This window comes from Tenrec ecaudatus, chromosome 5, assembly GCF_050624435.1.
Source record: "Tenrec ecaudatus isolate mTenEca1 chromosome 5, mTenEca1.hap1, whole genome shotgun sequence".
Classification (NCBI taxonomy): Eukaryota; Metazoa; Chordata; class Mammalia; order Afrosoricida; family Tenrecidae; genus Tenrec; species Tenrec ecaudatus.
In genome coordinates, this window is record NC_134534.1 from 90,716,637 (window position 1) to 90,731,257 (window position 14,621).

At 50.3% G+C, this 14,621-nt stretch overlaps 1 protein-coding gene across 2 annotated transcripts in view; it reads right to left on the minus strand.

The window, feature by feature from the left end:
• Positions 1 to 2,712: 2,712 nt before the first annotated feature.
• The window catches only part of PHF2 (PHD finger protein 2), a 114,007-nt gene continuing 102,098 nt past the window's right edge, over positions 2,713 to 14,621 (minus strand). For both annotated transcript variants that reach the window (XM_075549739.1, XM_075549738.1), the window contains exons 18-22: positions 9,255 to 9,526; positions 7,145 to 7,240; positions 6,493 to 6,602; positions 5,390 to 5,783; positions 2,713 to 4,668 (exon numbers count right to left, since the gene is read on the minus strand). In XM_075549739.1, the coding sequence (XP_075405854.1) occupies positions 4,580 to 4,668; positions 5,390 to 5,783; positions 6,493 to 6,602; positions 7,145 to 7,240; positions 9,255 to 9,526 (961 nt within the window). In that variant the 3' untranslated portion in view covers positions 2,713 to 4,579. The remainder of the gene's footprint in view (positions 4,669 to 5,389; positions 5,784 to 6,492; positions 6,603 to 7,144; positions 7,241 to 9,254; positions 9,527 to 14,621) is intronic.

The window sequence follows — 14,621 nt, forward strand, 5'->3', positions numbered from 1 at the left end:
AGGGCTGTCACCTGGGGGAAGGTAGCACTGGATGGTGGTATACTAGCTCCTGAATGTCCCAGATTGTCACAGCTCATTGGTTACAACTAGCCATTACTATCTAAGGGCCAGCGCAGGGTTGAGCAATGATGGTGAATGTGGTGGTTAAGGCTGTATGTCAACTCGACAGAGCCGATTCTCAGTGGGTCGACATAGATCTCATATGATGGGATCACCTTCATGATGAGATCTGTTATGAGCAGCCAATCAATTGAGTTTCTCCCTAGGCAGGATCTGTCCTGCCTCCATTTTAATGTGAATGCTCTTCTTTTTGCTGGGACTGGAATCTAGCCCATCATCTGACTACTGGTTCTTTGGGCTTGAGCCAACTACTTGCCCTATTGCCTGCTGATCCTGGGAGTTATCAGCAGCCTGACATTTTACCTGCTAACCTCTGATTGATTTTCCTTTAAAGCCAGCAGCATGCCATCTGATTTGTCTATCTTGGGTTCATCAATCCTTGCAGTTATGTGTCAGGAGGCTTTCTCTCTCTCTCTCTCTCACACACACACACACACACTCCTAGAGGCCAGGCTTCCCTGGCACTGTGGTTAGAATGTCAGCTGGGGCCGTCTTGGAGCACTCCCGGGTACATCTTCTGCACCTTATGGGGTTGCCATAGCTTGAAATCTGGCCCCGAGACCCAGGAGGAGCCATTGGTGCTGTCCATCTGGAGCTGCCTCTGCTGGGCCGAGGGGAGGGGAGCGTGTCCCTGGTGCTTTAGGCACTAGAGGAGATGAAAGCACACAGAGGTTTGGGCTGAGACTATGATTGTCTAAAAAGCGAGCAGACTTCTGGTAGTGGGAACGAGGAGGCCAAGTCAAGCCAAGACATTCCTGCAGACCTCCCTTGTACCTGGCCCACCTGCTTGTCCTGAGCAGGGACGAGGAGCGTCGGCCTCCGTCTGTCCACCTACTGGTGAGGGTCAGGTCTTTGGGCCTGCTTCTGTGCCCTGGTCCTTTCTGCTAGGCCACTCACTGAGTGTGACTCAACATGGACGGCGGAGGGGCGAGGACTCCAGGAAGGAAGACTATTGGGAGGGTCCTGGGATCTTCGCCCTGGAGTCAGCTGGGACCTCTTACCACAGGTGGCCACCAGCTGCGCGGCACACCTCGTGGAGGCCTCACCCTAGAGGGCACAGCCCCAGCCCAACTGCAGGCACAGGACCCAGCTGGGGAGAGCAGGGCACACATTCAGGTCACCAATTTGCCAAGAGACACAAAAAGGCAGCAGAGCTAGCTCAGTAAGGGTGAGCCGGGCAGTGTCCGGGTTTTCCCTCCTGTCCTCGACTGGGCCCTCACCTCTGACATGTTCTTGAGGTCTCGGTTCTGACTGGGGATGGGGGTAGGTCTCAGTGAAGATCCTGACAACTTGGCTACAAGGACACTGAGCGCTCAGTAAGAGAGAGCATGGTGGGGGCTTGGAGGTCGTCTAGAGGGACTATTCTGGGGCTACCACTCTAGTGCATCCTGTGGACCTCAGGGTGGTGACCCCAGAAGAAAGCCCCTGGATAGATCTGAGTAGGCATAGATGCCTGTCCTGGGGAGCTGCGCACCACGGCAATGTCAGGGACACTGGGCAACCAGGGCAGCATGGACCCAGGACGCCCCCTCATGGCAACTGCCTCCTAGACAGGGAGCCGACCACATATAACCTCAGTTCCAGACCTGGAAGGGCCCCTCCTGGGGCTCAGTCTCATTGGAGGAGTATCCAACAGGGCAGCAAAGAAACTAATACTCAGAGAAAAAGAGGCCTGTCCACTGGCGTCCCATGGTGCGTTATGAATGACCATCCCAAAACCAGACCAGACTTCGGGTAGTGGAAGGCCAAGCCGAGCCGAAGCATTCCCAGAGGCCTCAGAACTCGCCCTCCCCCTCCCGCTTGCCCTCAGAAGGACGGGAACCTTGGGCAGCAGTCGGGGGCACTGCTCCCACAAGAGGTCTCCAGGTTTGATCACGTGTCCCCAGAAGGGCTCTACCCACGTCTGCTCCCAAACTGGATACCTCTGGGTCATTGCTTAGCAGCAGTGTCCTTGGGGAACTTTCAGCTCGAGATGACTGAGGAGCCACCCCTGCTTACCCCCACCCTCCCATCACATGACGGGCCAGTCTCCGTGGTGCTAACCTAATTAACAATCTTGTCTAGGCCCCGCTCTGCACCAAACGGCTGCTTTCAGCAGTGAACTAGTTGTCGGTGATGCCTGTTCCCACTCACCATGGACAGTCCGCGAGTCTGCGCTCAGTATCCCTCTTCACACCTTAGCGTCACCCCAGGACCTCTGTAAAAGGAGTTTGTTCTTGTTTTCGTGACCTCTACACTTGCTGAGTGACAAGTGTCTTCTCCATGCCAGCCTGCCCTGGGTGCACACAGGAGTGCCCACTGAGCCAGACCATACCTGTCAGTTAGGGGAGGCCTGTGGTCTCAATGTTCCCAGGTTCTGAACTCTGGGGCCGAATAAGTCTTCGTCTGTCCCTGCAGCCCGCGGGCTGCTCCAGCTTTAGGTGTGGGGTCCTGCATGCACTGGGGTAGCGTGGTGCCAGTGGGCAAGGCCGCACTTTGCCCATCATTCACCGATGGCCCTGGGGTGCCCATCAACTGAAGGTCGGTTCATTTACCCCTCCACCATTCTCACCTTCAGGGTGAATGACACAAATGACATAAACATGGTTCTGTACAAAACCTGAAATATTTTTACTTTTTTAAAACTTTGATCTAAAGTTGTCTTAGACCTCATGGACTCAATACAAGAGTAATATGAATTGGGAAATAAACCACTTGAACAGCCACAATAAACTTTGTTAGAAATGTACATGTTGCCAAAATAATAATAATAATAAAATTAAAATAAAAAAAGAGAGCGAACAGCTTGATGCCCAGGTTAAGTTATATAAATGTTCAACAAGGACAGGGGCAAAGGAACTTTAGAAATGTCGGTTCTGAGTAAGTCTAGGATCCCATGAGGCTCTTCCTCTCCCGGCCTCATGGCTCTTGGGACCATGTCCCTCATAACAGGACAAACAGGAGTTAATAAGGCCTCCACGAAGCTGTTTCTTGTGGATGTAACATCCAGGTAATGGGTATATAAACAAAGCTCTTAAGAAATGTACAAATATAAAAAGCTACAAACATTAATAAATTACATCATCACAAAACACAGAAACACTTCACAAGGTGCTAGTAAAATAATTGTATCCCCAACCCCCTCATCATACAAGAAGGAAAACAAAGAGCTGGTATTAAAGTTGAAGACTCATCTTCAAAATGTGTCTGCAATACATCTTTTGTGTGTGATTTGCTTCTGTGGAGACAGAGGATAAGGCTGCACAGATATTACTTGTTTTTCAGGCAATACCTTAGTTCCTAAAAGGAAAACTAATAAAAAGAAGGGGGGGAAAAAGCACTGGAACCCAATTGTTTTATAATACTTGGCAAAAAACTCGTATAAATGTTAATGAAGGAATCTATAGAAAGAAATTTCTAAAGATACTTTTACTCTTATAAAAAAGAAGTTATTTAAAAAGCTATTTACATGCTACATTCTATGAAAAATATGCTTCAGGAAATACATCTAAAATTAAAATTCAGGATTGCCTGAGAAACAAATCCAGCCTCTCTGCGCCAATGGGTGGACATACCTTTCAGGTATGGTCCGTGCACTTGACACCAGATGCCAGCACGCAGAGACAGAGCAGTATCTAGTCCTTTTGTCCTCAGCCCACCCTATCTGCCGTCCTGGCTATGCCAGCCCCAGGGTGGGGGTACCACGGCTGAGAAGTGCTTCTCCAGGAGTGCGCCTCACCAGGCTGGGTCAGGCCCACCCATGTGGCTTAGCCCGGGCCCCCTGGACCCCTAGAAATGGCTGAGCCCGTACCCTTCCTAAGACCTATACAGGCGCTCTTGACCACTAACACTGCAACCTGGCCACTGGTCCTGGTGCCCTTGTGCTTTCCCCGAGAAATGCTCCTGTGCATTCGGGCCAGGACTCCACTATCCTTCCTGCCCCACCTGCTGGGAGGATGCTGAGCCTCCACCCCACCCCCCATCAAGCCTAATTCTCTCTGGGCCTGTCTGAGAGTCACTCAGGAGGAGAAGGGGGCATCTTCACACGCCTCTCTCTGATGTCCTTTGTTGCATTTAAGCCTCTGGAGGCCACCAGGCTGTGGCCAGCCCAGACTCTGGGCCTGGGGAGCTTGGGCTCACACAGCCTTCTCGAAGGCCTCGTGCTTCTACACGGTTGCAGGAGCCCTGCAAGCACACCCTCACTCAAGGGGGGCCCAGAGACTGTTCTGAACCTGGAATGGCTCTCAAACCAACAGGTGTCTTTTGGGGAGCTGGTCACTGGATATAGGGTGCCTCTATTCAAAACAAGGGGCCGCTGTGCTCTGCAGACTCCTCCTGCTCCAGGTACAAACACTTTGTGTGTGGGGTGGTGGCCAAGAATAAGCGAGACCCTCCCTGGGTGAGGTGGTGCAGCCACAGTCCGAGGAGGGCGCTCCGGGGGAGTCCAGAGCGGAGCAGAAGAATCCTGGCTTTCCAAATTTTAAAGGAGCAGTTTTCCATTCCGATGGATTTTCAAAATTTTCCCAAGCCTTTGCTTGGCAGTGGCCATGCCTTTTTTTGTACGTTTACCTAAAATAAATGGGCAGGAGAAGGGACATTAAAAACAAGGTGAGTATGAGGCAGCATGCCAGGAGCATCTAACCCTGCCAAGGCCCTCGAGGGTCCCAGTCTGCCTCAGAAATCACACACCATTTACAAAGCATCTAGCTCATTGGCTAAACTGAATGGGGCAGTGGAGCTAGGGCCTGGCCGATAATGTGCACAAGCACAGGGGCCCCAGGGGCCCCAACCACAGGCCAGGGTTGCGGGCCAGGGTCCTGACTCCAGGACACCACCATCCTCGCGATGTGAGCCTGCCGTCCCACCTGCTGTAACAAAGCAGCACCTCAAGCCACTGCAAGTCAGCTGTCTGACCTCCCGCTTCATGTAGAACTATCCACCTTGCAGCCCAGTCGACAAGGCCCCTCTCAGCCTCACCCCACAGAATGCAATCATCCCCTGTCCCCGAGAGACCTGCCCGCATGCCAGGACCCATCGTGAAGAGAGGCTTCTGAGGAACTGGACCGAGGTCCATGGTGATCGGAAAAGCCCTTTCTCACGCCCAAGCCCAGTACTGCGTCTCGGTAGCTCCAGCAACAGGGTGCTGTCTACACACCAGCTGGTGGCACCCTGTGCGGGCTCCTCTAAAAGGCAGCAGTGGGGAAAGGGGGCCTTATCCCCCACTCTCCTGCCCCAACACTGTGACCTACGAACAGAACCCCATCTGAACCTGCACCCCGCAGGCACTCACCTTTGGCAGCAGTGTTGTTGGGAGACGAGGCGGAAGAGCGCCTCTGCGTGAGGAAGACCCCTGGGGCCATGGGCTGGGAGCCACGGCCAGCTGGGGCTCCTGCAAACGTACCCACGCCCACCGTGTACTCGTGGTCGGCCAGGCTGCTGCTGGGCACCTCTGGCAGGGGCTCAGGCGAGCTACTCTCTTGAGAGGCCTGGCTGCTAGCCGTGCTGGTACTGGCTGGTGTGGTGGAAACCAAAGAGGCCGAGGTGGAGGCTGAGGAGGTGGAGGCTGAGGTGGTGGAGGCTGAGGAGGTAGTGCTGGCAGGGGTGGTAGAGGAGGTGGAGTGGGCAGTGGTAGTTGGAGTCAGCTTCTTTTTGGTGCTCTTTTTCTTCCTGTTTTTCTGCTCCTCCTTTGAACAAAGCAGAGCTATGACCCATGCCCGCTGGATTCTCCGAGGCCACAGCCTCCAACGAGCCTCTGCTGTGGGGAGTTCCCCATGGGGAGCACAAGCAAGGGTGCTCCCTGGCTGAACAACAGCTCAGGGTCTCGTCCCAAGGCAGCACGGAGCTTGCAGACGACCGAAGGGGCTGGCACTCCTGTGTGCTCTTCCTATCTGCTCTGGGCACAAACGGTGCCACAACACAATGCTGTCATCACTTGACAATGGCAGGGCGGGGTTCGGGGGGGGGGGAGGTCACCATGAAGCTTACCCTAAAAGATGGGCATATAATACAGGTACTCCACCATTCTGTGCCCCTGTAACTCTCAAAGGAGATGTCCCCGCATGACTATTAGCGGCCTGAGATGTAAACAAGATACAGACCATTTGGGCCCCCAGGGGTCAGTGAGGACTAGAGGTGACATGGGATGGCCACTCTTCCACACCCTAAGTGGACAACACTTAACTGGGAGCAAATGGGTGTCTGCACAAAGGTACATTCCAGTACCCAGATACGGTTCCTGGCTTCCAAGCCACCCTTACAAGTGTTCACGGTGAAGAGTGCCATGCCACTGGCTGTGTTGGAGGACCTCAGCTCTTCCCATAAGGCTAGTGTGCCTGGCACGCTCCAAGCCCATGACCTCCAGGGACCCAGGGCTGACGGGCCTGCCCTCCTCACCTGCTGGGAAAGCTTGGCCGCAGCAGCCGCTAGTCCAGTCTCAATGGAGGCCACTCTGGTCCCCTCACGCACAGGTCTGTCCTGTCGTGGCACTGATGGGCCAACCCTGGCTGTATGGAGAGAAGGATCAGCCACCACAGGCCATCCCTGTTGGGCTGCCCAAGCTTGCTGGGGCGGAGCTCCTTCCCGGCCCTGCCCGAGTCGTCCGGGAGCCTCATGTTTCCTGGAGCTTAAGCCTCTTACAACAGGGGCTGTAAGGTGGCAACCTGAAGCAGGAAACAGAGATCCTAGGACTACCACCTCCCCCACCCCAAAATCAGAGGTCAAGTCTGGGTGGGGCGTTTATGTGGACTGAGGCCCCTGATCTGCTGCTTGCCCACCTGCCCTAGGCAGACCCTAAACAGTCAACAGGGACATGGAGAGAAACCAGACAAGGGGCACTGTCCCGACCCAGGGGAGAGGACCGGGGAGGATGAGACGAGGCCTCTTCCCCAGGGTTGGTTGAAAAGAGCCGCACGGCAACTGCACTCGAGGCCGCACAGGATGCTGCTCACGGGGTGGTCTACTGCAAGGCTTCCTTCTCAGAAATGCAGTTCCAGACTGGCTCCCCAGTGGCCCACTGACCTGTTTTAAAGGAGGAGGGCAGGCCTACCTGTGGGGCTATAAGGCGCGTCGTCTGAGCCTTTCCTTTTCTTCGACCGGGACTTGAAGACAGGGTTGTCTTCGTCCGACTCCAAGGAGGGATAAACTAAAGGGAGGAAAGGGAAGGAAAGGCCAGCAGAGCTCAGGGCAGGGCCAAGGGGGCGATCCCATCAGCAAGGAAAGTGGATAGACGGGTGCAACCTCTCAACCTGTGGTGAGGGGAGTGCAAGGGAGTCTCTTAAGGTGAAACGAAGTTCAGAGACAAGGATTTGCCAGACAGACTAGGCTCTAAGACTGTCTGAATCACTCAGTCTGACATTTGCCTGTAGAGACCATGAAGCCCTTGCTCTGGTCTACTCCACCAGAGCCTGGCTCGGGCTCTGGGCCCCAGTCTAGCCGTGGCACTGCTCTGGCTTCCTGCTCCCAGCCCAGATGCAGGTAAGGCTATTGAGCAAAGACTTCGCCAAGTGGTGTCCTCACCCACAGCTGCTCAGCACAGTCCAGGAGCCTGCAGGCCCCAGTGTAGCTGCAGCAGATAACCGCAGGACAGCAGGAGCCGGCCCCATCCAACAAGGGTATCTGGGCTCCCAGCAAGGTGAACAATCAATGACCCTTGGGAACATGTCTCAGAGAGCCCCATCCTGCAGACTGGCTGCCAGAAGAACCTGCTCCCAAACCCATCCCCACTCTGTGACCCAGCTCACTTGCTGGGCTGCTCCAACATCCCTCATCCGTGCTAGAGGGGAGGGGCACTGAATCTCTATGGGCTGCCAAAGCCCAAATCCCACAATCTACAGTTCTGGGGGAGCCTAGCAGGGACCAACATCCTGCCCCTAGGAAGCAGGGTCCTCCTGTACTGTTACTGTGCTTACAACCCTCAGAGCCCAAATCTGTCCTCCAGATGTGAGCAGCCAGCCCAGCCAGCACATCAGGGCCACAAGAACAGTAGCACACACGGTGCTCTCGATTACCGCCCTCCAGATCCCCACACAATTGCCCTTCATCATATAAAGCTACTATAAAGGAAAGCCTTCGTAAGTGCTTGCATGCACTGCAAAGAAAAGGACAGTGAGCCTGGGCCAGCACACATCTGGCCGCAGGTTGCATGAACGTCCCTGGGCAATGAGCCGAGTAGAGAGCGGACAGAGTCCTGCTCTCGGGACTGGAGAAAGGTCCCATGTTTAGATCCTCTCAATAGAACCCACCCAGTAGTTCCTTCAGTGCTCTGGCCTGAGCCTGAAACTGCTCAACTGGGAGAGGCTCTGGGCAGCAGGTGAGTTGAAAACTAGAAGCTGACCCAGTTATTAACTCACTGCCCGACTTCATAAGCTGGTTATAGAGTCCCCCTGGGTCTCAGTTTACCCATCCACAGAGACAGGGTAGATATAAGGATCTCAAAAGTCCCTGTTAGGACTATGGAAAATAGTGTACAGCTCCTCAAAGAGGTAAATACACATTACCTAGCAATTTCACTTCTAGGTACACATTAAAAAAACCCTGAAAATGTATAAGCACATAAGACCTGCACATAAATGTTCATAACGTTATCCAGAATCATCTTAAAATTGGGGGGAAATGTCTAAAAAGAGATATTGTATATATTCGAGTATAAGTCGACCTGAATATCAGCCAAGGCACCTATTTTATCACAGAAACTGCAAAAAAAATGTGCTGAAAAACTCGGCTTAGACATAAGTATACACGGTAACTAGATAAACATAAAATGGCCCATCCGTGTAAAGGAACATAACTCAGCCACAAAAGGACTGAGGTGCTGACGCAAGCCATGGCATGGGTAGACCTGGAAACATGACTCACTAAAGAACGCGAAAAATGGGCCAATTCATCAAAGTAGACCACAAGATTGGTGGGTTTCAAGTGGCTAGGGCAGACAACAGGAGTGACAGCTAATGTGCATGGGGTCTGCTTTAGGGGAGATGAAAAGGTGTAGGAACGAGACAGAGGTGATGGCTCTACAACCACATGACTACATACAATAAATCAAGTGCACATCAAACCCCTAACGTGATCCATTCCAGGAGAGGTCTCAGTGCGAGCTCTGGCCACGTGGAGGAGGCAAGGGGCAGGCAGAGGGCAGGCAGAGGGCAGGCGGCACTCACCATAGTCGGAGTCCTTAAAGCAGGCATCTAGGTGGTCTTGCTCCTCATACTCCTCCAGGTCCAAACTGTTCTTGGTGGCCCTCTTCAACAGCCGCTTTCCTGCACCTTTGCTGCTGCCCCCATTCTTTCGGGTACCGTGGGCCACTAGGGAGTTGCCCTTGGCCTGACCAGGGCCCCAGGCTGTCTGCAGGCAGGAGTCAGAGGCCTGCAGATTGGCCATAGACAGCATCCCCTGGATGGCTTCCTGCGTGCTGGGTGAGGCTGGGGGCTGGCTGGGGGCAGAGACAGGCATTAGGCTTGTGACTCCTGTAGGGGATCATGCTAACAACTGCCCGGGATATCCAGGCCACCTCCCCTACCACTGGGCTCAGGCCAGAGGCTAAAATTGGGTTGGGAGCCTGGGACAAAAAGAGTCACAGCCCCATATTGCTGGCCCACCACCTGGATGCCCAGTCACATCCGGTCCTACCCTGTGAAGTCTCTAGCTTTGAGTCTATCCCAAGTAGCCCTAGGCTGCTGCCCACACTCCACACAGCTCGTGGTGGCCCAAGCCATGTGCCCAGTACCACTCCCGTCTCACGACAGCTCACTAACACTTGCTGACATGTTACAAAACTCCCGAGGGAAAAAAATCTACCCAAACAAAGCCTTTAATAACCTATTTTTTTTCTTCCGAACTGCATTCTTTCCCCCTGTGTTATCCTCCCTGCCCGCCTTTCTCCTTCTTCCTCTTTTGTTTTGTGGCTTCTATCATTCCTTTTTGGCAGCACGTGACAGACTCACCCACCCCATCGTGGCCCAGCATCCCTCCCCACATGCACAGTGACCAGTTGCATCGCAATGTCAATCTGAGTACACATGGATAAACGAGAAAAACAGGCGCAACACCCCAACCCAAAGGAATTTTCTGAAGAAAAAAATTCTTGAACTATTAGGAAAAAATTCAGAAGAATGGTGTTCAGGTACTTTACTGAATAGAGAAAAAATATCAAGAGAGCAACTGAAAAAAAAGTATAAATTCAGAAGATGAAAACTATAATAATGGAATTAGGTAACACTTTAAAAGAGCACAGAAATAGGAATGAATGAATGGAAAGCTGAATTAATAAGCTGGAAGACAAATTGCTCCGCTCCAATCTACAAAAAGTGGATCAACAAAGGAGTAAAGGCTAACGAAGAATGCCTAAGAATTATGTGGCACACTATAAAAAGGAACAGTTTATGTCTTATTGGGATTTCAGAACAGGAAGGAAAAACACCATGTAAAATATCCACTGCTGGAATAAAACTCCCTTAATACCTTAAAATAGATTATTATCCAAACAGGACAGAGATCCCAAACGAAAACTATCATGACATAGTATAGCCAAGCTTCCCAATATCAAGGGCAAGGAGAAAATCCTGAGAGCTACTAGGGGAAGAGAACAGTTACCTACAAAAGAACAAAGAATAGCTTGAAATTTTCAGTAGAAAACATGAAGGTATGGGGGCAATGGAACGACAAGAAAGAAACAAACAAAAACTGCTAGGAATCTGATAGCTAGCAAAATCGATCCTAAAATATTGGGGGCGGGGCGAGAATAAGGTATTTTCATATAGAAAAATTAATATAACTGCACTCTGGCTCGTCCCCTCCCTGTGCCCCTTCTGTAAGAGGATGTCCAATTGTCTACAGATGGGCTCTGGGTCTCCACTCTGCATTCCCCCTCATTCATATTGACATGATTTTTTGTTCTGGGTCTTTGAGGCCTTATACCTGATCCCATAATCAGGCTGGTGTGCTTCTTCCATGTGGACATTGTTGCTTCTCACCTAGATGGCTGCTTGTTTATCTTCAAGCCTTTAAGACCCCAGACACTATATCTTTTGATAGCTGGACAACATCAGCTTTCTTCACCACATTTGCTATGCACACATTTTGTCTTCAGTGATCATGTCGGGAAGGTGAGCATCAAGGAATGCCAGGTTATTAGAACAAAGTGTTCTTGCGATGAGGGAGTACTTGAACGGAGAGAGACCCAATGTTTGCCTGCTACCTTGATACTTAACATATAAATACATGTACATAGATCTATTTCCCTATTGTTATATGTAAATATATTTACATATGTACATGCCTATATTCAGACTTCTAAATGCCTGTTGCTTCCTAGTTCTTTCCTCTATTTCTTTCCTCTTGTTCCACTGTCATGTCCGGCCTTCACTCGAGTGTCAGTGAAAAAGGCAAGATGGACGGACACAGCAGCTCCGACGATGGGTTCAAGCAGAAGAACGCGTGTGAGGGCGGCGCAGGGCGGGCGGAGCTCCTCTGTTAATGCAGGGTCCCAATGAGTCAGAAGGGGCCCAGTGGCACCACTCAGCAACACCACTGCCCGTTCTTGATAAAAATACTCAATAAAATAGGAGCAGATGGAAAATCTCTCAACCCAATAAAACCAACAGCCAACCTCTTGCTTACCAGGGAGAAATGGAAAGCATTTCTTTTGCAAGCAGGAAGCAGACAAGGATGCCTCTTATGCAATACTGTCCCAGAAGTGCTAACAAGAGCTATTAGACGACAACAAGAACTCAACAGCATCCAAATAGGCAAAGAAGTGAAACCCTCAAGACTCAAGGTAAAAAATGTTGGGAACAATCAAATGATTCAGCAACATGGCAAGATAAAAGACTGACATACAAACATATCAAATGAAAGAAGTACCATCAAAATGCTCCTTAGAGGCAAAGATGACAAGATTTCTTCTCACTAGCGAAGAGAATGCTGAAAAAGAAATCAAGGAAACAATACCATTTAAAACAACCACATAAAAAATTTAATACTTAGGAATGAGTCTAACCAGAGAAATAGAACACGTTACAAAGAAAACTACAAAACACTGCTATAAGAAATCAAAAGACACCTATGTTCATGGATAATTAATATTGTGAAATTGATGGTACTACTTAAATCAATCTGTGAATACAACACAATCTCCCCTGCCCCCCGCTCCCCACCACCATGAAATTCTGATCCAGATGCCAATAGCAGTTTAAAAGAAACGGAGAGACTAACTGCTAACTTTTTATGGAGAGGAAAGAGACTTGGGGTAAGGAGAACGCTACCGAGGGAGAAGAACAAAGTCGGAAGGTCCGCACTCCCTGCCAACCTTAGTATCTATTACACAGGCAAAGCAGGCTGTTTCCAAACAGCGGGACCCTGGTACAGTTACACAGGTCCACAGAACAGAGGAACCATATAGAAAAAAACTCATCTGCATACAAACAACTGGTGCTCGACAAAGGGCCACAAAGCATTACATGGGGGAAGAGATAGCCTCTTTAACAAATGTGCCTGGCAAAATCAGATCTCCATCTGCAGGAGAGTGAAACAGGCCCCATAGTCACCCCATATACAAAAGTCAACTCAGGATGGATCAAAGCCCTAAATGTAAATCCCAAAGCTATAAAAACGATCAGTGAGAAAATAGGAAAAAACGTAAGGACCCTATTGTAGGAAACAGATACATTATTAAATAACAAAGGAAACACACACAGTGGAAGACAAGCAAGATGACTGGCACTGACTGAAAATAAGATACTCATGTGCATCAAAAGACATCATCAAAAGAGTTAAAAGAAAACCCACTGAGTGGGATGAAAGTTTTGGCAATGACACAATGAACAAGATATCTTTAAAATCTACAGAAAACGGCAACACCTCAATAAGAAAAAAAGGAAATAATCCAATTAAAAATGGACAAAGGACATGAAAAGACAGTTCATCAAAGATGACATCCAAAAGCCAACAAACATATGAAGAAATGCTCATGATTCTTGGCCATCTGGGAGATGTAATCAAAGTAATGATGAGATAAACACCTTGCACTAACGATAGCCAAGTTACAAAAAACAAAACATAACAACAAATGCTAGAGAGCATGTGGAAAGATTGAACTCCTTGGATCCTGCTGGTGGGAATGTCAAAATGTGAAACCACTGTGGAAATCTCAAACATCCAAGAATAGAAATTCCATATGACCCATCAAACACCATCCTAAAGAAGTGCAAGGCATACCAGGAACAGCCACGGACACAGCCATGTTCACCGCAGCACTTCCACGCTAGCAAGAGGATGGAAAACAACCTAAATGCCGATCAGAAGAACAGACACACTCTGATACAGACACATACTCACATGGCACACACCACTGAAAAATAATCATGTGCCCATGAAGCACCTGGTAACCTGGATCGACTGTCAGTCACAAAAGGACAACTGTAATATGAGATCACTTCTATACAGGAAAGAGGGGAAAAAAACAACAAAAAACAAGACAAAGTCTTTCACACCCAAAGAAACAGACTTAGAAGGTTACCAAGTGGGGGAGGGCAAGAGAAGAGAAACCAAGAGGGGTGGGGTGTCTTATAAACTAAAGGGGGATTAGATAAGTAACATAAATTGTTGAATTCAAGATTGATGCTGTAGAATGTAAAACCCCACCTAATTCACAATTCTGAAAGGGGGTGGGGGAAGAGGGAGATGGAGTAGAGAAATACAAAGGCAGGAGGAGAGGGGAAAAGGGAAGGGGGGCCAGGGAAAGAAGAGGATGGCAGGGGGCAGGATTTACATCTCTCCTGCTTGAGAACCAAGAAATGAACTCAATCTGGAGGCACCTATTCCACGCGTTCTCACCTTCGACCATTCATCCCTCAGTGCTTCCCCCCATGCTGCCTTCCACTGGCCTCTCCCTCCTCCCAGTCCTGTTGGCAGAGGCTTCCAGGAAGCCCCTACCCTCTGCTCCATGGTCTGGCCTGGATGACCAGGTATAGCAGGACAGCAACACATTTCTCTGCAAAGCACAGATGCGCCGACTGAGAGTGAAAAGAGGGCTGGCGGACTGAGTGTCTGCATAATCAGTCCAGTCTTACTCTTGCCTAAGGCCCTAAGTCACACCTAACCCTGACGACAGGACAGCATTCACCCTGGTCCTTGCTTTCAAGTACTCCTTGGCCTGGGCTGGGGCCCCGAGTCCACTTCCTTCCTCCTCTACCTGATCACTGGAGGCAGGGCCTCCTCTTCATCAACAAGCCCTCCCAATCTTATCACTCTGCTAGTGTGGTTACCAGTTACCATGTGTTTGTGATGGTTTACAAATTTCTACCGTGCTCCATTCATCGAGAAAACATGCTTCTGTAAGTCCAAAGAAAGACTTCAGGGTGGTGGCTGCCATTATCCTGAAAGTTCTTTGAGCAGGGATACCCTCCCCTGCTTCCCCAAATACCAGAATGAGAGCAAAACACCTGCCCCTCTGGACAAAGCATTCCCAGGTGGCTCAGTCATCCCATACTCCTCCCTTACCCTCACCCTTGGCACAGACAGCTCTCTCC